The sequence below is a fragment of the Mesoplodon mirus genome, assembly GCF_964341445.2.
Source record: "Mesoplodon mirus genome assembly, chromosome: 11".
In the NCBI taxonomy this organism is placed as follows: Eukaryota; Metazoa; Chordata; class Mammalia; order Artiodactyla; family Ziphiidae; genus Mesoplodon; species Mesoplodon mirus.
The window spans coordinates 9,490,008-9,513,756 of record NC_138987.1 but is presented as its reverse complement, the minus strand read 5'-3'; the positions used below and the strand labels follow the sequence as shown (position 1 = coordinate 9,513,756).

At 39.9% G+C, this 23,749-nt stretch overlaps 1 protein-coding gene across 7 annotated transcripts in view; it reads right to left on the bottom strand.

Annotated features, from left to right (window-relative positions):
• Positions 1-23,749, bottom strand: part of TMTC2 (transmembrane O-mannosyltransferase targeting cadherins 2) — a 537,933-nt gene that overhangs the window by 352,318 nt on the left and 161,866 nt on the right. For all 7 annotated transcript variants that reach the window (XR_014295268.1, XM_082635122.1, XM_082635123.1 and 4 more), the window contains one exon: positions 21,550-22,120. Coding sequence is in view for 6 of the 7 variants with exons in the window: in XM_082635122.1 (XP_082491248.1) it covers positions 21,550-22,120 (571 nt within the window). In the remaining variant the exon portion in view is untranslated. The remainder of the gene's footprint in view (positions 1-21,549; positions 22,121-23,749) is intronic.

The following is a 23,749-nucleotide window of genomic DNA, read 5'->3' as shown; positions in this document are numbered from 1 at the left end:
CCTGATCTGCCCCGTCGGGGGCACCGATCTTGTCTGGCCTCCACTTCCCCTCCCCCCTCAGTCCCCCTATGTCCTACCAGTTCACTCTGGGGTTACTCCCGTCTCCTTGGGGGTCAGAGTCCCCCACCAGCGGCCAGCAGGTGCCCTAGTTGTGGGGAGACACTAACTCCGCATCTACCCACACCACCATCTTGACTCCTCCCTCCCTAAGTAATACTGATCTCTTTTTTTGTTTGTTCAAAACTTCAAAATTCCCCCAGGTATCAGTCTCATTAAACAAATTTGCATCCATCTACCTAATGTTTTAAATGTCTACACTATCTTAAATGTTCTCCGCCACCTCCAGTTCTTCTTTAAATTCCAGTTCTTCCACAAGACATCCCCAACTTTTCCTGCCTACATTAATCTCTGACTTCTCAAAGTTCTCTAGTCTTACAAATTTGTACCATATATGAAAGATATATTGTAAAGGTCAAGTCTAAGTTGTTAAGGCCCAAAGTGACACTAAGCATATATAATCTTAATGATTATCACACCCTTCAGAAGTAAGTCTCACTGCTCCCACAGGAATACAAGCTCCTAGAGGACAGGGATTTGTCTGTTTTCTTTAGCAACTGGACCAGCACCTGGCACAGGGCAGGCACTCAACACTAGATGGATGAATGGGCACGAGAGTGACTGAGTAAATGACTGATTGAATGAACAAAAGAACAATGAACCAAGACGGCAGTCTAGAAGGGAGCTGCAGGGCAGATATGAGCGCAGTAATAGACACACCAGAATCTTGATATAATGATCGAACTGTCCAATCTGATCTCTCTAGTCTACACACCTATAAAGGACAATACAGAGAGGGGATTCTTTATCCCGGGATTTTTTGAAGTCTACATGGCTAGGTGATAAGGCAGCTCCTCATTTCTTTTAACTTACATATTTTATGTCGCTGTCCATACCTTCCTTTAACAAATCGTTTATTTTTCCTGGTGGGTACTATATTAACTCAGGAGTCAGAACAATGGTAAAGCATTTACAGGTCCCGGTAGCTAATAAGGCCTGTCTTCCTTACTGTAGAAAAAAGTCCAAATGTTTTTAAAATATATTTGAAACATGAAGCCTGGTCAAGTTCCTAATCTTTAGGGCTCTCTTTAATCAATGAAGAATAGGAGAAGAATATAGTGTCTTAAAGAAAAGAAAAAAACAGGGCTTCCCTGGTGGCATAGTGGTTGAGAGTCCGCCTGCCGATGCAGGGGACACGGGTTCGTGCCCTGGTCTGGGAAGATCCCACATGCCGCGGAGAGGCTGGGCCTGTGAGCCATGGCCGCTGAGCCTGCACGTCTGGAGCCTGTGCTCCGCAACGGGAGAGGCCACAACAGTGAGAGGCCCGCATACCGCAAAAAAAAAAAGAAAAAAAAAGAAAAGAAAAGAAAAAAGGAGAGGGAGAGACAGAGAGAAGGAGGCAGGGAGAAAAGGAGTCAGGAAGACAAGACTTTTAATCATTAGATTTGTAAGTTCACCTGAACAAGATGACAGTAATCAAATTACAAAAAAACCTCTGGGCATCATCAGCTCTAAATAAAGAGCCTTAAAATATCCACTTCCCTTCCTGAGGTCTTCAGGAAGTGATCTGTAGTATTAGGAAGGCTTGTAAAAAATATATAACACTGGACAAACGTAAGGCATTACAGGTATGATGGATGGATATTCTTGAAACAGCAATGTTAGTTCCTTCAAAAGGATGTTATTGTGGGATGTGAGAAACTTCTAGGTAACTGCATACCTCCCAGTGATGGGAGACTATGGTCCTAGGGAGGAAGCTATTTTTAATCTCATTTCTAAACATTCCTGTTGAAAATGCAGTCACTTCCTAGTTTAGTGTCATATGTAGAGAATAACAAAATTTAGTAAATGATAAATATAAAAATGGACTAACATCTTTGCAATGTTAGATAAGAGTATCAGAATATTCACATTTATTGCAATTCTCTAATGAACTCTGACTTCTAAAAAAATATTTAAAAAAATAACAGGAAAAACCATACATATGTTCTTATGGCACATACTTTAAAATTAGCCAATTTGCAGAGAAGAGTAACCGTCTTAAAACGGATAAAAATAAAACCAGCTCACATTAATGGAGCACTTAGTGTGTGCTAGGCATTCAGAGATTTCTACATAGTAACTCATTTAATCATCAAAAAATCCCTAGATTTGAGGTGTACTGAGACACAAAGAAGTAGAATCAGAATGTCCAGGTCAGGGCACTATTAAAACAGCAGGCTTTATTTATTCATTCCCTCATGCAACCAGCTGCCTCATTAAGATAGGGACGAAAATATTACAAACCATCGCCAAAAAATCTGAAATAACTTTGAAAAGGGCCAAATGTAACGTTGCACTCAAAAAGAACAATTAAACGTTACTTATTAAAATGTATTTATGGAACATTCAGAACTGGAGATTATGGCTTGATGAGTTTGAAAGAAAAGAAAAGAGATGCCAAATTCACATGGATCCTTAGAGTTAGTTATCTTGGATTTTTTAAATTCTCAACCAATACTTCTAATGATGTTTGATTGCCCCAAGTGATCCTCATTCAGACAGAAGGAAATGGCCAGTTTTCAAAAAGACAGGATGAGAGAATTATAACCCAGTAAATATAACATTGCCAGACTTTCCACTGCTGCCCAACTGAACTATGTCACAGCCACCAACACATCGATCACCAAGATATTAAAAAAAAAAAAAAATCACTGCCAAAGCAAATAACTTCTTATCTACTAAGGACGTAAACACAGTAAGACATACACCATCACTCCACTACCACCAGTAACAACACCGGCCAAGAAAAAAAGATTATGAAACCAGTATTTACTTCTCAATTTTCTTCCAGGGACAGCTCTCCTTCACGATAAAAGTGCTTGGCCTTTGTATTAAGAGCAATAAATATCCTCAACATCTCTTTCTAAATATTTTGCAAAAAAAAAAAAATCAAGGAAGATGCAGAAAAAGAAAAATTCAAGTACCCTTATATTACAAGCTAAATTTCTACTGAAGATATATTTTTACAGCTGCTATGAACTTCTAGAGCTGGTTATTCTTGGAAACCACCTTCTGCTTACTTGGGCTTCCTTTAGGGGAGAATTGTTACCAAAGTTTACTTTGCATGATTATTTTGAATGAATTTGGTATCCAGAGAATAGTCAGGGTGCTAAATTCGGACTTGAATTTACTTTCAAAATATAGGGTAAAGGAGAGCCCACTAACACAAAGCAGGATAGGAGATATCTGCTCCGTGAGCTCTCTGGTACTTGGATAAAATACAGAACAGGAAAAGAGAGGATTTGTCTTCTCAGGGTCACCTCAGGCAAACTTCACCACTCTAGATTTCCTCCACTATAAAGGAAGAAGATTAATATCCTCTTGACAGGAGTATTAAAGGTCCAGATAAAAGTAAAAATGAATGTGAAATTCCTTTGTAAAATGCATGTGACTTGTAGGAAATTGAATGAATGATACTACTATAAAGATATTATCCCGAAATTGGATAATAGTTTCTCTGGAGAGCCTGTATGATTTAACTCATATGGCTGTGTGTATCAGCTAAGGTTCTAGATAAAGTCAGCAAACTAGAGCCTACTGGTCAAATCTAGTGCACACCTGTTTTTCAGATGAAGTTTTACTAAAACACAGAACATCCAGTTGTTTGCAGTAATCCAGCAGAGTTGAACTGTTGTCATGGAGTCCAAATGATGGAAAATATTTACTATCTGGCCCTTGACACTGAATGTTTGCTGACCTCTGAGACAGAGAATACAATATGGCAAGCTCTCAGTCTAGATCACTGTTTGACAGTTGACAATATTATTTCTTTTAGTTTTTTTTTTTCTTTTAAAATTTCTCTATAGAGAATAGCAAATTCAATTTGGTATTGCAAGAAAACATGCTCTTTTTCCTGCATGGAAAAAAGGATCAAAGCCAATTTCTAATTACGGGCCTAAAATGACAGTACTGCTCATGTGAAATGACATAAGGAAACAATTATGTGGACTAGAATAGGGAATTAAGAATTAGAAAGTATGATGGACTTCTAGGAGAATCCATTTCAGAAAACCAAGTGTTAACTGTATTTGAGTTTAGAAGATAATGAAAAAATAACTTCAAATCATCATGATAAAAGGGAGATATGAAGATATTTTAATACAAATAGATTCCTCTGAAAGGTGAAACAAAACATAGAGCCCACTTCAGTTTGCAATAAATGCTTGGTCCTCAAAAAATATTATTATAAGTACTTGGGGATCTAATCTTCTGTTCCGGCAATGAATGAAGAACTTAATATCTGCATAATAATTCCATTTTTCCAATCAGATTATTTCAAAGACAGAGACAGTTATGATTTTACTAAAAAAAGATTAGCAATAAAATTATTTTTTAAATTATGATTAAAAATAGTATGATATAATTTGGTTCTTGAAGCATCCCCAGAAACTCCCATATTAGGAAAATAACCCCTGGAGAGGTTAAATGACTTGTCCACAATTACACAAGCAGGTAGTGGCAGAAACTGTGAGAACCCAGGCCTCCTGATTAGAACTGCAGGATTTATGTCATTATGCCATATGGCCATACTTTTCACAGCATGTTCTCCTTTCTCTGAAATCACAACTTCTCTCAAATGTCTAACATTTTTCAGAGGCTCACGTGTAATTAACCCAGAAAAAGGCCACCAGCAGGATGCAAAGGTATAGCTTCAAACAACCTTTATGTAAGTCTGATGTAAATCAGCAAATGTCTTAATGGCATATTAAATTTTTATAGAATTGTTCTCCTATAATTAACTTGATGTTATTTCTCTTTTAAAGCTGCTCAAAAGTAAATCTACCTCTAGGAAATAAGCTGAGACATATTTTAGGATGGCCATTTCTTTAAAGGGGTAAAGAAATATTCCAAATTCTGTTCCATTTTTAAATATGTTTAGTTTGTCTAAAAATATGCTTCCTTTTTTAAAAAAGTAAAGTTATGGAAATTGGGTCTATCTTAGATTTTAAAAGCACCTTTACACTTTGATAAAACCCCTGGTCACAACTAAAAAAAAGTCAATAACATGCACTTAAATAGAACACAATTACTTCTGCATGTGTAAGACATATGTAATACACACTGAGAGGCAAATATATGGAAAAGACTTAGAAGTACCTCGATTCCTATTTACACTATAAGCCGTTGTTACTCATTCAAGAACCAAGGGCTGCATGTACAAAACACACAGTCAAGAAAGCAATCAAATACTGATGTCAGACTCTTACTGCAGAGAATTGCATTTATGTAGGGGCCTACAATTTATCATAATTTTGAAAAAACAAAATAAGGATCCAAGCATTCTGACCTAAACATAACCCCAAGGAAGATACCTTGATTACCCAAACTCCATAACCAATTTGTTAAACAGGAAATAAGACAGGCAAGCATATTAAAGACACGAGTGAAAGCATTCAGGAGTCTCAGTAAGATTTTAACCAACTACATGGATTGAGGTGAGAACTTTTTTCTACAGATCTTATTAAACTTGAAAAAATTTTTTTAAAAAAAGGGAAAACAGCAACAACCCTACATCTTTTAAAAACAGTAACTACAGCTCCAAACTCCCTCATTCTTAATTTCAAAATATGGAATTAAGATTTTGGCGATAGTTGCAAAAACTTGGTGAACACACTGAAAACCAACATAAACTATACACTTTATATAGACCAATTTTATGATATGCGAATTGTATCTCAATAAAACTGTCAAAAAAATACCAAAAAAAAGCCCAACCTGAACTGACATGAGGCTATTTACAGTCTTTATGCCATTTATTGTAAATATTCATATATTTCCCTTCAGAAACACTAAAAGTTTCTTAATTTGAAATGCTGCCATGTTGGGGGTGTTATCTAATACAGAGTTTATGCACCATTAGTTCCAAATAATTTTTTAAAAAACAGAATTACATCTGGCCTCAAAGGTTATGGGTATTGCATCAGGGAACTTAGAGCCCCTTTTTATAGAAACAGAGGAAAGCTCAGATTCTGAAAACACTCTTTACAATCCTCGTCCAACAAGACCCGACATCCTGTGCAGGATGGGACCCACTAAGACACATAGGCACTTGTTGGCATCACAACATTGCTAGTTATTCTAAGCTGTTTTATAATTTTAATGAAATTTACAGGAAAAAGTTTTTAACCTGAATTATAAAATCACCTCTGTATCACAGACTCATCTTTTCTTTTATAAAGCCATTAGGAATGCATTGCCTATACATGTAAATAAGTTAATAAGGTTGATTAGCAGTGATGCGGCAATATGAAATTCGGAGCCAAACCAAATGTTTCACTGTGAACTGACTCCGGATAATTCTTTTTTGCATGCTTTTGAGAAACACTATGCATTTCAGAGGAGGGAGAGGAGCTGTAAGGAGCTTCAGAAGCAAATCTAAACCAGTCCAACCTCAAAGGAGGTATGTACAAGGCCTCTCTTTTAAATCTGTTCAGTGTAGGCCAAAGCCATGGTGGACATGCTATGCCCTTGCAAGCCAGTGGGATGTTGATGATCAAGCTCAGAATACTCAATGACTATTTCTCTTCTGGGACAGGAAGATGCAAAAGAAAAAGAGTATCCAGTTCTTGTTCTAAAGGAGGCTTCTAAACCAACTACACACACACACACACACACACACACAAAATCAGTATTACTCATATAATACCTTAAATAACCAGGCCACATTTTACTTGAAGGAACTCAACTGAAAGATAATGAGCTGCACTGGAAATGATCACTGGATTTACAATTAGCACTGTCTTTGAAATCCAGCTTCACTGCATGCTAATCAATTCAGGGGAATTCACTCAATCTCTTGTAAAATGGGTACAAATAATGACCCCACAGGGTTACTGTGACAGTTAAATTAGAAAACAAATGTAAATTCCAAGAGAACAGAAATTTTGTCTGTTTTCTTAACTGCTTTATCCTCGACATCTAGAAAGGTGCCTCATACCTAGAAGACACTCAGTACCTATGTTTCAAAAAATGAAAAAATAAGAAAGCATGGAGCAAACTTCTAGTCACATGACAGGTATTGAGGGAGAAAAAAATGGAAGTTGACTCTGAACCCAAGTTAAATGCACCCACATGAAATGTTTCCAAAACCAGTTAAAAACAGAACAAATTCTTGGATGAGCAGAGCTACTGAGATGCCACTGCTTTTCTGTCACTCAAGACTCTTCCCTCACCAGACTAAATAAATTTGTCAGACGTGTGTGCACTTTATATGAAATTCTATTAGCATTAAGGCAGAGTGATATAATTTGTACACATGTCTTATACTTCCTAGGGACGGGGGTAGTATATTATCCATCTTTGTATTTTTAGCACACATAAAATCAGCTGTTGCATGTGGAAGTGCAGGTTATTTGTATTTAAAGCTGTTCCAGGTAAACAGCCTTTGTCCCAAGACCAAGTAATACGAAAGTGGTTGATTCTTTCATCATCCTATTTGCATCTTCCATTTTAACCAAACTTGTACAGAAACAGTATAATGGAAAGACCATGAGCTTTGGTGTCAAAATATTGGAAGGAGATCCCTTCTCCCCTAGGCGCTCTCTGAATCCTTGGGCAAATTATTTCACTCCCATAAACCTTAGTTTCCTTATCTGTAAATGAGGTTAATAATACCTACTCTCATAGAATCGAACAAAGAAATGCACAGAAGACACTTTGCTAGCACACCACGGTAAGCCTTGATCAATGGTGGGTGTTATCGTAATTACCACCAGCTCTGTGTATATGCAAATGAAGGCTAATGAATTCAAACTGGGTATTTCTCTTCCTCTTTAAAGAATATGGAAGTCAGCAGAGCCATGGAGAAGATTATACTGCAGAATGCAAAAGAATCAAAGACTACAAATTACCCTGTCCAAGAACCAGAAACTTTTGGCTGTTGCTTTGACAGCTTAAATTCAGCCCTTATCTCACTCAGACTGCCCATTTTTCAATTGGCACCTCTGTATTTTCTCCTTTCTGGCAATTTTACCTTCATTTTTGGAACCACCCTCACTTTTGACATTAGGGTTGTCACTCATTCGAATACTCACCCAACAGTGAGAAACTAAAGTCATATCTTATGGTCAGAAGAAACTTTAAGCATCTTTAAGACACAAGTGGTGTCCACCACACTCCTGGAATTGCAAGCACCAGGGTGAGTGATGATACACCAAGCTGATGAGTCTACTGCTAATGCCTGAAATTTTTCATCTCCAAGTTTGAGCCGTGGTACCTTGGAGAGTTGGAAGAGGGTGTCAAAAAGGAGGTGCCCCAGTATTTATTACTTCTCCACCTCTAGACCAATCTCAGACTCAGCATCCTCAAAGAGAAGATCCCTGGATTGAGGGGTAACCTACTCCAAACATAATATCCTGTTAGTAAAGGAAATTAACCAAATCAGGAAGAAAAATACTCTGATTTTAGTCACTTTGTGTTCAGCTTCTGGTAGCTGCAAAAGTATATGTTCCTATTGAAAGCAAGCTTAAATCAAGCTGGAGCCCTAAAATAGCAATAGGAAAATATTTGAGCCCTTAAGTGAAGCTAGTTCAGAGGGGTGGGGGAGGAAGGGGCAAGGATAGGAAAAAGATGGGCCTGGCGGGGAGGAAAACAATAACAAAACACAAACCAACTCAATTTCAAAAGGTGCCCTGGAATTTTTAACACAGCAAAAGAGAAAGAACCTAGGGTGAAATAAGAAGCGCAGAGTCTTAATTAATGACATACTTGAGGGGTGGTACATAGCAGTCCATTACAAGTCTCTAAACTAAAGTGGCAAATAGAAAAGTATTTCCATAGTAACAAGTTTTTTATAAATTAAAGGCAGGGAAGCAATGTGCACAGTGGTAAAAGCACTGGACCTGGAGGACGAGGTACCATGCCAACTCTATGCTTGACTTACCCTGTGACTAATTTCTGTGGGCCCCACATTCTGTGAAAAGAGATGGAGTAGCATATGGATACATAATTTCTAATGTCCTTCTCCAGCCACAAAATCTTGCGTCTTTATGAATATCTTATAATGTTTAATAATATTGTATGGGGTATCAGATTCTCGATGTGCACCAATGGGCCCCAAACCCAGCTATTCATCAAAATCACAGTGAGGGCTTCCCTGGTGGCACAGTGGTTGAGAGTCCGCCTGCCGATGCAGGGGACACGGGTTCGTGCCTTGGTCCCACATGCCATGGAGCAGCTGGGCCCGTGAGCCATGGCCGCTGAGCCTGCGCATCCGGAGCCTGTGCTCCGCAACGAGAGAGGCCACAACAGTGAGAGGCCCGCGTACCAGAAAAAAAAAAAAAAAAAATCACAGTGAAATCAGCTCTTTTGCCCTTTTCCTGTCTGCCCATTTCTGTTCCTCTCTTAACAGTAAAAGAATCTAATTATAGGAATGAGATCAATAAGCAATTGAAACTAACCCCTGACTTATGCTCTCCTGAATGTACACCATGCCCTGTCTAAGCTGTTGATTCTTTTCCTAGTTAAAAAGAAGAATGAAGAATTAATCTGTTAAAATATGACTAGCTCTCTACCTGCAATAGCTCCCTCAGCAATCCTGCAGACAGATCACACGGGCAAGGTAACATCTGAAGAGACAGCCACCCAGTCTGTACACAATCAATAATGATGCAGAACCCAACCTCCTGCCTTGACGATTCACTGAGATTCTCCCCCACTCCCCCATTTTTTCCCTTTAAAAACTGCCATTGGGGGCTTCCCTGGTGGCGCAGTGGTTGAGAGTCCGCCTGCCGATGCAGGGGACACTGGTTCGTGCCCCGGTCCGGGAAGATCCCACATGTTGCGGAGCGGCTAGGCCTGTGAGCCATGGCCGCTGAGCCTGCGCGTCCGGAGCCTGCGCTCCGCAACGGGAGAGGCCACAACAGTGAGAGGCCTGCGTACCACAAAAAAGAAAAAAAAAAAAAAACTGCCATTGGGCTTCCCTGGTGGTGCAGTGGTTAAGAATCCGCCTGCCAAGGCAGGAGACACGGGTTTAAGCCCTGGCAAAATGCCACATGCTGCGGAGCAACTAAGCCCATGCACCACAACTACTGAGCCTGCACTACTGAGCCTGCACTCTAGAGCCCGTGAGCCACAACTACTGAAGCCCATGCACCTAGAGCCTGTGCTCCACAAGAGAAGCCACAGCATTGAGAAGACCATGCAGCACAACAAAGAGTAGCCCCCGCTCGCCACAACTAGAGAAAGCCCGTGCGCAGCAACGGAGACCCAATGCAGCCAAAAATAAATTAATTAAAAAAATTTTTTTATAATTAAACATTAAATAAATAAATAAAAACTGCCATGGCTGAGCAGGATCTTCAGAGTTGGTCTCTGGACACGAGTCGACCTTCTCCCCAGATTGCCAGTTTTTCTGATTAGAGCACCTTTGCTTTCTACTGACACTTGCCTCTTGAATTATTGGCTTATGAGCTGCAAGTAAACAAACCTGGGTTTGGTAAGAACAGCAGGAACTTTTAAAAAGGAGTTTCTTGGGAATTCCCTGGTGGTCCAGTAGTTAGGACTCGACGCTTTCACCGCTATGGGCCTGGGTTCAATCCCTGGTCGGGGAACTAAGATCCTGAAGGTCCTGCACCGCAAACCGTGAGGTGCGGCCAGAAATAAATAATAAATAGTAGTTTCTTTCCTGCCGCCTCTGCGCCAGCTCCCCCTCAACACCTCAAAAACAAACAAAAAATAAGCAGAGCAAAATATTATGATTCGGTAGCTTCCAGTTTGGGGTTATAATCTCTGGTTTAAAACAGTTTCCCCAGGAAAGGCTGATGATCATCCCAGTTTGGAAACCCATAATGAATCCTAATCTTTAGTCACCATCCCCCACCCACCCCTGTTATTACCTGTCAATTAAACCAGATTTTTAAATACTGAATTTTCTGAAATCAAAAACTAATTTTACCTATAGACTTTTCTCAGCAAGCCCAAGTTACCAGATTTAAGTTTCTGTAAAAATAATTTGGTCTGAATGTTATGAAGACGGCTGAAATATTTCATAAAATTTTTGGCAGCCAGAAGATAGTAATGCTTTAAAAATACAACTTTTTGCTTACTCTGCTCGCCCTAGGAGGTAGGGAAATAAACTAAACTGTGGAACAGCAGCAATAACAACAGCAAAAAGCAGCCTCAATGTTTCCCTGAAAAGGTTTGTTATAAAAGATTCTGGAATCAGCTGCCACAGTATTGGCTGCCAGGCTGGGGAAGAACAGGAGGAGGAGAGAGATGCACATTCAACCTTAGGTGATAACTGCTTCCTCTTTCTCCAAAGAATGAGACTTGAACGCTGCAAGCTATTGCAGCTACTGAACTAATCTTCCTTACTATAAACCTTACCAAAAGGAAATATACAGGAAACAGGGTAATGGGGGGGGAGCAGACCAGAAAAGGCCCGGCTCCCTTCCACTTTCATATATATAAGCAACAGCACCATCCTGAGCCTGAAGGGGAAAAATCAGGCTATAAAAGTATGAGACGATGGCAAGATATTATCAACGGAGAAAAATTAAGGAATGAGTGTGTGTACCTATTTTCAATCAAACAAAAGATAAATGATCAAATCGTGTTGTTCAGAAAAATTATCCTTAAAAAAGGTCTTCTTCTCAATATTCTTTAAATTGTCAGCATTGGTGAATAGGGTAGCAAATAAGTTGGTTGCCATTTCACCCTGCATCCCACTAGAAAAGCCGGAGCTATGCTAATTGAGTGCTCCGTGAAACAACAGACAAAAAGTTCACTACTATTGAAATGCTGTGGAAATGCAGTAAAATGCTGATGATCATGATACGTACTATAGAAGAGGAAACTGGCTGAAGAGTGTACACTTACTATATTCATATCTGGCAATACCTTGGCAAGGCAAATATTATAGTCCTAGTTCACAGACCCTGTAACGGATGTTCAATACGTTTAGTACTTTATCTAAAATCAGGTCATCTAAATCTAAACCTGCATGTTCCTTCCAGTCCTACAGCCTTTCCAAAATAGCCTTACTTGCACCTATACGTGAGAAGACCAGCCAATCACCAAGTCATTCTTCAAAGTGAACATCACTTATATTTAACTTTTTATCACACTATGTCATGAGATTTTTTTTTTTTTTTGCAGTACGCAGGCCTCTCACTGTTGTGGCCTCTCCCGTTGCGGAGCACAGGCTCCGGACGCGCAGGCTCAGCGGCCATGGCTCACGGGGCCCAGCCGCTCCGCGGCATGTGGGATCTTCCCGGACCGGGGCACGAACCCGTGTCCCCTGCATCGGCAGGCGGACTCTCAACCACTGCGCCACCAGGGAAGCCCTGTCATGAGATTTTAAGAAAGAAACTTCACTCGACGGAACACGTAAACTGGCAAATTTTTGCCTGCATCTTCAAATTAGAAAAAATAATCCTATGTAATTTGGAGCTTTCCATTTCATAAAAGTTATGGAAATACACTCAAATCATTCATGTATATCTTTGGTATAATCCGACTACATTACATAAACATGTATTCTGATAGAACACACAAAACACACACACACACACACACACACCCTTTTATAGGGGGAAGGGACTCAGTGTCTTATATGTTAAAAACTAAGACAATGCCCTCAAAAGGTTGGGTTGGTACTGCTAACAGGTATAATGACTCAAAATTCATAAAATTAAAATATTAAGGTTTTTTCTTTTTTGCTGTTTTTAAATACATAACATTTAATTATTTTTAAGCAGTCACAAACGATGTTGCATGTAATCAAAGACTATTAAATGTACTTGGTATGTAGTTATCTTCAGCAATACATTAATGGAAATTCTAGATATATCTTCCATTTCTTCATATACTAAAAGCTAAGAGTCATTTATTTGTTTTTACATGTCCTTCATTTTTCTCATATTGTCCCTGCTGTTTTCTCTGAATCTTATTATTAATTATAAGCAAATCGACAACCACATACCCAAAGGCAGGTATTGCAGATTCCCCTATTACACCAAAGAGAAGCATTATGATCTTTGCATTTTATTTGATTTCCTGAAATGAAATGAACAAACATGTGGAGAAAGAAAGAAAGTGTCCTCTGGAACACAAATACTGACTTCACTAATCAAGGCCATAATTACTCAGGAAACATGTATTAAATTCTGAATTCATGTTATTTCACCTGATGCAAGAGTTGTAATCAGACCAACAGAGCATACAAGAGCCATCTGAGTGCTGCAGAGTTGTAAAGACCAGCCCTGAGAGCAAGGGTACATCGACCTTCCCAGCACCAAATCACTGCAGGCTTTTGTATTAGAAAGTGCTGTTCTTCCCTTTTGATTTCTTCTTTTCCTTTTTGAAGAAAGGAATACTGTGATCAATAGGTATGAAACTGGATAAAAAAAATTAAACATCACACCATGCAACCTTTACCATAGTATCATATATCACAGATATTCTAATAATCAAAGAATCTGATTTAATATTCAGTTTTATCCAACGCACCTCCCACCCTGCTCACACCTTTTAAGGAATCTCTCACGTACTCTGGAAATCAGGCTTTCTATAGCTTAAGTTTCACTTGAGAGATCAACACTAAATTAGCATTTCCATTGTTCCAGGCATTTAAGACAGGAATCTGACTTCTAGGCAATGACAATGGATTTCAAATTTGTGCAAACCACATCATTTTCTGTGAAACTGACAGAACCCAGCTGAATATGAGTAACCTGATAGTCATGAGATCCCCGTCAGTCAATTTGATTCCTCTGAGCCAAGTGATGTAATATGCATCCCAGACAGTGTTATGAGAAGAGCAGAGATGATTTCAATGAGACTCATTATTTATTCATCACAAGGTCCAATTTGCGTGTCATTTTCACTGACAGTGTACTCAGTTAACTGGTTGAAATTTAGTGCTGATAGGGTGTTTTATTCCGTCCTGTAAAAAATGCTTTTTCTGTCTTCCTTTGTGAAAGAGTACAAAACAAAGAGGGATTTGTATTTGTGGCCATTCACAGTAATATCCGAACACGTTTCAGGAATACTGGAAGAATGGACATAGGAGAGAGCCCTTAAGGACTCCCTGTTTTTCTCATTAGGAGTACACAATAATATGCCAAATATTACAGAGTAAAAAGTACGACAGTATTAGCCTTCAGAAAATAACTGCTTTTCTTTTAAATGTTAAACAACGAAATAAACACTGATGGGAGACGCACTCACTGAATGAGATACAACTTCTTCTCCTGAGTCCGGTCCTTAATCTCATCACCCAAGGGACCCTCTCTCAGGTTTAGGGGAAGAACAGAAAAGAAAGTTCTCCAAGAGGCAAGAAGGAGTGGCCTATACATTCTTGGGCTTCTCCCATGGACCAGTCCAAGGGCTAGCACATTTGAAAGCCATGCATCATTTCCCATCACTGTCGGGGCGACAACCCATCTTAAAAGGCCCCTACGTCGTTAGCCACGGTAGCTGTCTCAGTCTACCTTTCCTGATTCATTTTCCTCTCTAGGTCCTGGTGCTCTGTGTATCTAACAAAAGGACAGCTCTGTGCCCCTCAGGAACTTCCTCTGAGGGTCCCTCCGTGTCATGCTCAGGCTCCACTCTCCACTCTTCCTCGTCTGTCCAATTATAAACGCCCATATCCCAAGTATCCTTCGGGGTCCTCCTCACACACCTTTGCTGCTGAAGGCACTTCAGCTGAAAGTCACCTCCCCTTCCTCTAAGCCGCCCTAGTGCTCCCAGGGCCTCCCCTCCAGCCCTCACCACTCTCCAGCTTGAATTTCAGTTCTACACTGGCAGGTACTATTCTCCACTTCCTACTACTCTCAAATGTCCTTCAGGGCAGAATTTTTTTCGATTCATCTTTGATTCCCCACATCACCTAACACCATGCCTTGCACAAAGATGAATCTTTAAAAAAATAATCATCATTTGTGAATAGAACACTGTCCCGGGTATTAACACTCTAAATGCAAGCATTACAGAAACCTGCAAGGGTAGTCAGCTTCCCAAATTTAAATAACTGGAACCTAAACCACAACTAGAATACAGAATCATCTTAAGTCAGCTGAGCGAGGAAGCCAACCTGCAGGAATAAAATACCCTATTCATCTTTGACTTTTTGAATTGTAAAATATTTCTGAACCTCGACTTTATTTGTGGTGTTATCTGGTTAGCGGTCTTGGCAGCAGTTCAAAGTTTTAAAGTACTACAGGTCATGAATATTAAATGCCACAAAAAGTTTACTTGGAGGAAATCCAGATTCATTTGTAACTGCATGACAAACAGTCCTCCAGTTTCAATAATGTGAGGAAATACTGTGATCGGAATCGGAGTATCTTGCTCTATCTGGATTCTCACAAAGTCAAGTGTAAGGCAAATGGGGGAAAAGACAATCCTCAGAAAGCAGGAACACTACTTGGAGTGGCACAGATGGTGGTTAAAGACAATCAGAAAGGGCAAATATATCCTATTTCATTCAAGGCAATGGATATGAGGGTCACATCTTGGGTAAAACCACAACCTGGTCTAGAAAGAAAAGGGACAGAGACATAAATGATAACAGATTCCACCAACGTCATCCAAGAAGCTTAATCAAATAAAAAAAGCACATGTGGATTCAATGTGCAAATACCTGCAGGCTATGCGCTGGCTCTCCTGTACACGGGGAGTCACACAAAATAATCTGATACACAGAAGCACTACGTTTAATGTCTTCAGTGTTCCAACAGTGACAAACCCAAACCTTCAACAGAACATAAGCCCCAACCCTTGGAAACCATTGTCAAGATAAACCCTGTAAATGGTTTGGAAATATGGGACTGTTTGTTAGTGTGGGTCTGATCACTGCACCCCGCTGTAGAGCCCAGCTTACATAATACCCAAGATAAAGGTAAACTTGCTCAACAAAGGCAACCTCTATCAAACACATCCTGCTTAGCATTAGAATAAAGTTATTTCTAGACAGAGATGACTTGTTTTTTGAAAGTGGCAATGCCTCCCGTTTCCCTCTCTAGTCTCTTTATCTTGTTTACATGAAATAGAGCCACAAGATTTTATTTGAAGGAGGCTGTCCAGATAATGCACATCTTGGAAGCAACTACAGCAAAATTAATGCAGCCATCTTTACAGAGAGTCTTTAAAAAGATCAAACTCAAAGGGCTTCATTTTTCCAAATTATTTTGGGCTGTAATTAGAATTGTTACACCCGCTTTCAGATTTCCTTCCTTTAAAAAAATTTTTTCCCCCACCTGTAACTGAGTAAGTGATTATGAAGCTAATAAAGGGGGGAGAAAAAGATGTTTCCACATTAAAACAGTTAACAGATGTTAAATAAGCACAGAAAATGGCCACTAGGCAAGCAATGACTGATGCTGGGTAAGTAAGAAAAATGTTGCCTTTACTGATTTTATTACCCATGTACCTCCTGGGGTCATGAGAGACTTGTAAAATATTTTGTGGGCAGATAAAAGTCTAGCATTTATTTGCAAGGCTAGTGTAAGTGTGTTTCAAGGGCTCCCCACTCCCCTGATTTCGTTTTATGCTGTCAAAAAGTAAGTGAAAATCATCTAAGAAAGGCTAAAATAATCATTTGGTGAGAGGTCAAGAAAACTCATTTTTCAACATTTTTCTGACATGCATTTCTTCCAATCCTACCTTCCAGACCTCACTAACCAGTAAATGAAATCTTCACTGTAGAAAGGGGAGAGTATAGGATTTCACTTTACCATTGCAGCACATCCTTTTCAAAAGTCAATCTTAAACAAGGGTGAATTCAATAATTTACTAGGTACCTACTATGTGCCAAATGGTGCACGAGATGCCAAGAATCATGTAGGAAATGTATTAAATAGATGCTGAAGTAAAGATCTAGAACATTTAACAATTTTCAAAAAAATAGTTAGGAACTCTAATTTTGTTCATACACATTCCTGAAGATTTTATATTGTTTTCTTAGACATCTTCCTAACTGTTGAAAACTATAGTATTTCATATTATATTCAACCACATTATTTCATAAGTCATATTACTCTCTTGATAAGCATTTACTAAACAAGTTACATGTGTTAATATTTTTGACATATTCAGAACAGTGCCTGGCAGATATAAACACTATACATGGTTACCAAATACTAAATAAAATATCTATGATTTTCTGGGTACCTACTGTTTTTCAAACACTTCATCGAAGAAAAAACTTTCGTATTTCTTTTGCAGAACTACAAAAAATTTACATGTCATATGGACACGGGCATCCCTTGCATGAACCTTAGAAGTCAGAAAATGGCAGCCAAGGCTTCTGGCCAAATTCAGTCATCCCAAGGATATTGTCTGGCCCAAACAGGGCATATTTGTTCTTAAATTAGTAACCAATAATAAATAACAGGAGATGTCATAGGAAATACAGATGTCTCTCTGTCTTAGAAAAATATTAGCCTCTACGAAACTGAACCCTGTATTTGCTTATTGCAATAATGGGATGGAGAGAAGCACGAGTGGGAGAGCATAACCTCTAGTTCACCACAGGCCCTTCTGCCTGGTCCTGGCGTGCATCTGACTTTGGGGCCTGGATCTGATAGGTCTCTAACTTCTGACATTTCTGAAGAAATGTGAAGGGAGAAGCTGAGTGTGACTGCTACGAGAAAAACATTACGGACAAAACTATAAAACTGGAGAGCCTTGCTCCTCTGGTTTTAATAATTTCCAGCTTGAGGAGGACCACCATCTTTAGATTTTTGAGTATTTGGCTGGTTCTCTAGTTTACCTAATAGAGGTAAACATTTGTGCACTGGATTTTTCTGTTTATATATAAGTTATGTTTTAATAAGGCAGGGAAGTTTATTTCATCTGGCCAACTATGATAACTCTGATGCAGAGTTAATTAGTAAGACATTTAAGACGATTATTCGTTTAAGGTTGAAAAGTCTTTTAATCCACTGCCTTCAGAGTCTCTTCTAACTCACCCCAGGCATAGAAATCTATTTATTTTAAAGACAGAATATGGAATTTTTCTATAACTTCCATATGTAATCTATGCCAGTGTTTATAAGCCCCATAGTCATGAAATTCTAAATGAAAGTTTTTGCTTAAATATTCATGCTTCAGCTTCAGTTGATTCCTAATTCATATGCTTTCAAACCACTGCATGTTTAAAGACTAGTAGAAATTTATCTTTTGGCCTTCTCTTTCTTGAGATAAAGAATTACATTTCCACTGATATTTCTTCTTTCCTTTCAACTAATGTGCATTAAGTGACTTCCAGATATTGGGCACCCAGTTCACAACGAACACTCTACAGTTTCACATAATCTTCCTAACGTCTCTATGAGAGAACATTAATTATCTCTATTTCTACATGAAGAAACAGGTCACTGAACTAGTCCAAGGTGACTCAGCCAGTGCACGTTAAGATTCAATGCCTATTATTTTCTTCTCTACTGTGGAGTCATCTGACTACTTTCTTTATTCATCTTCACACCTTCACCGTGTAAGATCACTAGACAGTCACAAATATGTCTTCTAGTCCTAGTGATTCCACCATTTTCTGGGTGACTTTCACATCTCTGGTTCTCTACACCTCAGCTGGAAACAAAGGGACTGGCATAGATGGTCTCAAGGTTCCTTACAGATCTGTAAAGTCTGTTATCCCAATGTCCTCATTAAGCTCACTGGCCCAAAACCTAAGAATGAAAGAAAAAGCTAAGCTGAGATAGCAACTATCAGATGAAGGGTTTTGCTGCCCTGACCACTTCCCTTGCCTGCAAGCAGTGGCTGCCAGACAGCCTGGTCAAGTTTCCATTTGAAAACTTCTCAAGACACTGAACATTCAAAGCCATTAAATCCTTTCCCATAGTGCGGGGGACTTCACACCCTCTACTCTTACGAATTCCTTCTCAGTGATGGGGGTTCGGGGCAGGTTGCCACAGAGTGTGCCACTTTGGCATGTGGATTATATGGAGAAGACAATTAAGGCCCAACAGACTCAAGAAGAAGTTTTTACTTCCCTCTTAAATGCCTAAAAGAATTTAGTTAGCCTGTGTCAGGAAAGGAGTTATTACCAAAGATAACTTTTTTACATAAGGAAGACTCTTTGGTCTGGAGTGGCCAACATTTGCTCGTCCTGTCTTCCTCCCTCTGAAGTTCCAGACTCCTCTCCCCTTTTCCTTAGCTCAGGATGGCATAGAAACCTCAACTGCCTAACTGTTGAGGAGCTTCTCCTGTCTTTGAGGGGATCCTGTATGTACAAAACTAAATTTGTTTTTCTCCTGTTAATCTGTCTTAGTGGCAATTTGATTATTAGGCCAGACAAAGACCTTCGATGGAGAGAACAGTTCTTCTCCCCTGCACTAGTGGCATGGCACTTCTCGTTTTCTGAAGCAGCAGTTGCATGAGTAAGGCTGCCAAAATACGAGATGCCCAGTTATATTTTAATTTCAGATGAACAAAGAATAACCTTCTGTTATAAGTATGTCCCAAATACTGCATGGGACATATTTATAGTAAGGAGATCAATCAGCAACTTAATCCTTGAAAACAGGCTTACAGACCTGAAAATTTCTCAGAAGAGAACTTCAAAGGTCCTAAAAGCAAGTCCTGAATTGACATACCAAGGTAATTTCCTAATTCATGAGATAGTAACATGAAAATTCTGTAGGAGAAACCACAGTGTTTCACAGGCTATCAACACAAGGTCTTAAAACACCCAATCTGCATCCCCAAATAGTTCTCACCCTGCATAGGACAAGGACCATGACTTACACTTACTCTATTTGTATTTCCAGTAAAACAAGAAAACTGGCTATTATTGATGGCATGGTTTTCAAAGGAAAGAAAAATTTCCTAAATTTCCTTGAGAGACTAATTAAAATTGATTTGAAATTAAAAGCTTGACTTTCAAACCATATGTTGTTTGCAAAGCATCAAACTCTAACAAGAGTTTTCTTTTAAAGTTTCAGCATTTAACCGAAATCACAAAAGAACTTCATTAAGCACTTGATACTGGAGTTCCCTGCAGAGCAGAGGCACAGCAGTACTTACTCTGCCTCTTACATGTAAAAAAAAAAAAAAAAAAAAAGTCATTTAAAAATAAATGTTGCCGAGGACTTCCCTGGCGGCGCAGTGCTTAAGAATCCACCTGCCAATGCAGGAGACACGGGTTCGAGCCCTGGTCTGGGAAGATCCCACATGCCACGGAGCAACTAAGCCCATGTGCCACAGCTACTAAGTCTGCGCTCTAGAGCCGGCGAGACACAACTACTGAAGCCCGCGCGCCTAGAGCCCGTGCTCCCCAACAAAGAGAAGCCACTGCAATGAGAAGCCCATGTACCACAACGAAGAGCAGCCGCCGCTCGCCGCAACTAGAGAAAGCCCGCGCGCAGCAACGAAGACCCAACGCAGCCAAAAATAAATAAATATATTTTTTAAATAAAATAAAAATAAATAAATGTTTCCATTTCCCTCAATTTTGTTCTTTATTTCAATTTCTTCCCAATTGAATTTTAAGTAAAATTAAGAACTGAGAGGGAAAAAGTGGTAAAAACTAGAAAACTTGACAGCTTTCTCAGGGTCAGTATCCTAAACCATAATCCCTTGCTTAAGAGTGTCCAAAAGGATAGAGGAGCTGGCTGTGGTCCATGATTTAGAAAATGGCTGAGGTCTGCAAACACTGGCGAAGTTCCGTCTTTATACTTAAGTTAAAGCAAGGGTGAGTTTATTGCCAGGGAGGGAGGATGGGGAGATGGGAAGGAGGCAGTTTCTCAAAAGGGGTTGGTCCACCCAAACACACCAGCAGAAAACTGCTCAGTTCTCTCTAAGTATGTGGGATGCAAAAGTGCTTCCGTGACCTTCAGACGACATTGCATTTGCAACCACTAAGGGAATACAGAAGAACACATATTAAGCCCTGAAGCAAAGGTCTTAATTGGCCTCAGGGCAAAACTTACAATAAGCACTTTCTGTTTTGACTCTTCTATTCTTATACACTACATCAGGGAAAGGTGAATATGACTCATAATTTAAGAATGTGAGTTCCCAGTGCACTGCAGAGACGGTTGTTTTCCAAAGTCAGCTCAGGAAAAGTAATATTAACAAATAGCAGAGGATTTCCTCTTGACAGAGTCGAGCATCTAGCTCTATGATCGGCTGTGTGATTTTTTTCAAACACCTTTTAGAGGCAGTTTATTGGATTACAGGGAATTGGGGCTGAAATCGAGGAGTAAAACTAAATAAATAATAAAGATGCATATTCTTTACAAGGCAGGATTGTCCTTCTAGCCCCTTGGAAATCATGAAAATAAGAAACCTGAGAAATAAAATAATCCGTGACTGACACCCAGTTAGTAGGGAAAGGTCAGAGAGGACACTTCCACCTCCCGAAGATAAAAAAGTAACTTACTTTAAATTCTCTTTGAAGAGGAACACATTTGCTTTTTAAATGGGGAAAAGGGACCAAGCAAGGAGAGGACTCGGTAATCCAATGCTCAAGCCCCAACAATCACTTACTTTGTAAATGGTGGGTAAGATCTGTTTCATTTTCAGCCTGTGAAAGACAAAGACGTCATAAACGGCTGAAACCGCCAGGACCGTGACTCCTTGTTCCTTCCACAGCATGCTGCATCCGGCGCACAGTCCTGTCCCCAGGAACCAGCCCCAGGTCCTGGCCGAGGCGCCCCTTGTAGAACAGTGTTTCATGTAGCAGAGCAAGGACAGGAGGAAGAAGAAACTGGCCCCCACGTCGGCCCGGCCCACGATTCCTGCCACCGCCTCCGTGTGGATGGGGTGAGAGGCAAACATCAAGCCAGCCATGAAGGTCCAGTATCCATCCCCAAGCAGGATCTTGGAGAAGCTCGTGAAGAGACCAGTGACCGCCGCATGCAGGAGCACGTTGACAAGATGGTAGCTCCAGGGATTCAGCCCTCCGATGGCATGGTTCAGGCGGAAAGAAAGAGTGCAGAGTGGCCGGTAGGACTTGTGGCTGCCGCTGTGGGTTAGCAGCGTCCCCCAGAAATCATTGTAGAAAATGTGGGTCCATGGGGTTTCTGGGAGAAGGTCCTGATTAGTCTTGATAGCACGGCTAAAAAATAAAATGTCGAAACAGAAATCTGATGTAAAATACAGAAAGAAAGAAGAAAATACACTGTTAAAATATACTGCTAAAACACTGCCTTCCTTCCTAGCTTTGTCATCACGTGGCTTTGTCATCCCGTGGCTTTATGATGGGATTCCAGGTATACATGATTAATGCAAATGAGCCTTGGAGCCGGCTTTACAGGTAGATTGAATTCAGATCCTCCCCTTAATGGCTTACTAGATCCGCAATTAGGCTTGTATTTGTCTCCCTGAAAAGCTTTCTTCCTTGTTTGAATGCAAATACCTCTGAAGAATAAATGCAGAGTTAAAGGCTTAACTCTTAAGGTTCAATAAAGCAGTTGCCAAACAATTGCCCGCCTGTGGCATGTTGGCTAGAAAGTCTCAGGTGATACTGGTGCAGGGGATACATTTAGAGCAAGGACTAGCCCCCACCTCCCCCCGCTAGCAGAAATAAATTTTAGGTAGAACATCTGTGCCCAGAGCAATGCTTCCCATACATGCAGATCACCTGGGGATCTCATTAACAGGCATGTAAAGGTTCGAATTCACTAGGTCTGGGGAGGAGCCCGAGATTCCACACTTCTAACCCTTGTAATTATTCATTTATCTACTGTGTAAAAAAGCAAAGAACACTGCTTTGCAGACACGTGAGTGTTCTGGAGACCTAGTGCAAAGAACATCTTGGCCCTGTGAGCTGCTGCTATTATTATTCTACAAAGACTGTATTCTAATCTACAAAAAGTCCCTTATAAAATTCAGTTTGACCCACAACCTCTGAAATTAGGTGCATCTGGGGGCTGGAATTAAAACAGACATCAACATACATTAATAGTAGTTGGTTATCTACTCTGCCAAACACTAGGCTAGTCCTTCTGTATATATTATCTATTTATGAAAACGAGCTGACTTTTCTAGATGCTCAATAAAAGGCAGAAAGTCTGTCAAAATCAGGTTGTAAAAAGTACTCAGCGTTACAGACAGTTCTCCAGTGTCTATAGTCTCCATTTTCCCATACTCAAAACACCTTTAGTTTTTAGCTGGGTACATGTCTTCTGGACAAAAAATGATCATTTCCTATCTTCCCTTGCTGCTAAATATGGTCCTGTGACTCGTATTTGGCCAGTGACTAATACTTGGTCAGCAGAACATAAGCAGAGTGCTAGGCACTACTAGAAAAAAGTCTCCTTAAAAGGAAAAAGCTTAGTATTCTTCCCTCTTCTACCCCCTACCCCCTTCCTGCTGGAGCACAGGAGTAATAGCTGGAGTTGTAGCAGCCATCGTGACTCATAAGGTGTCCTTAGGAATAGAAGTCATGCCAACAGAGCAATGAGACTGAAGGAATCCGAGTCCCTGTCATGGTAGACCATACCAGCCCCTGGCAAACTACCCGAGTATGAGAAATAAATTGCTATCTTGTTTAAGCTGCAATAGTTTGGGTGTTAGCACAGCTGAATCTACTCATCAGTGAAATCCCTTGTTAACAGAAGACCTACTGTATCACAGTGGTTTGATTTTCCATTTTGATTTTGATTTTTACAAGGCTCCGTGTATTGACTGTATATAAATGAATTTCCATATAAATTGGCTTTTAAAATATTAGAAACAGATGTTA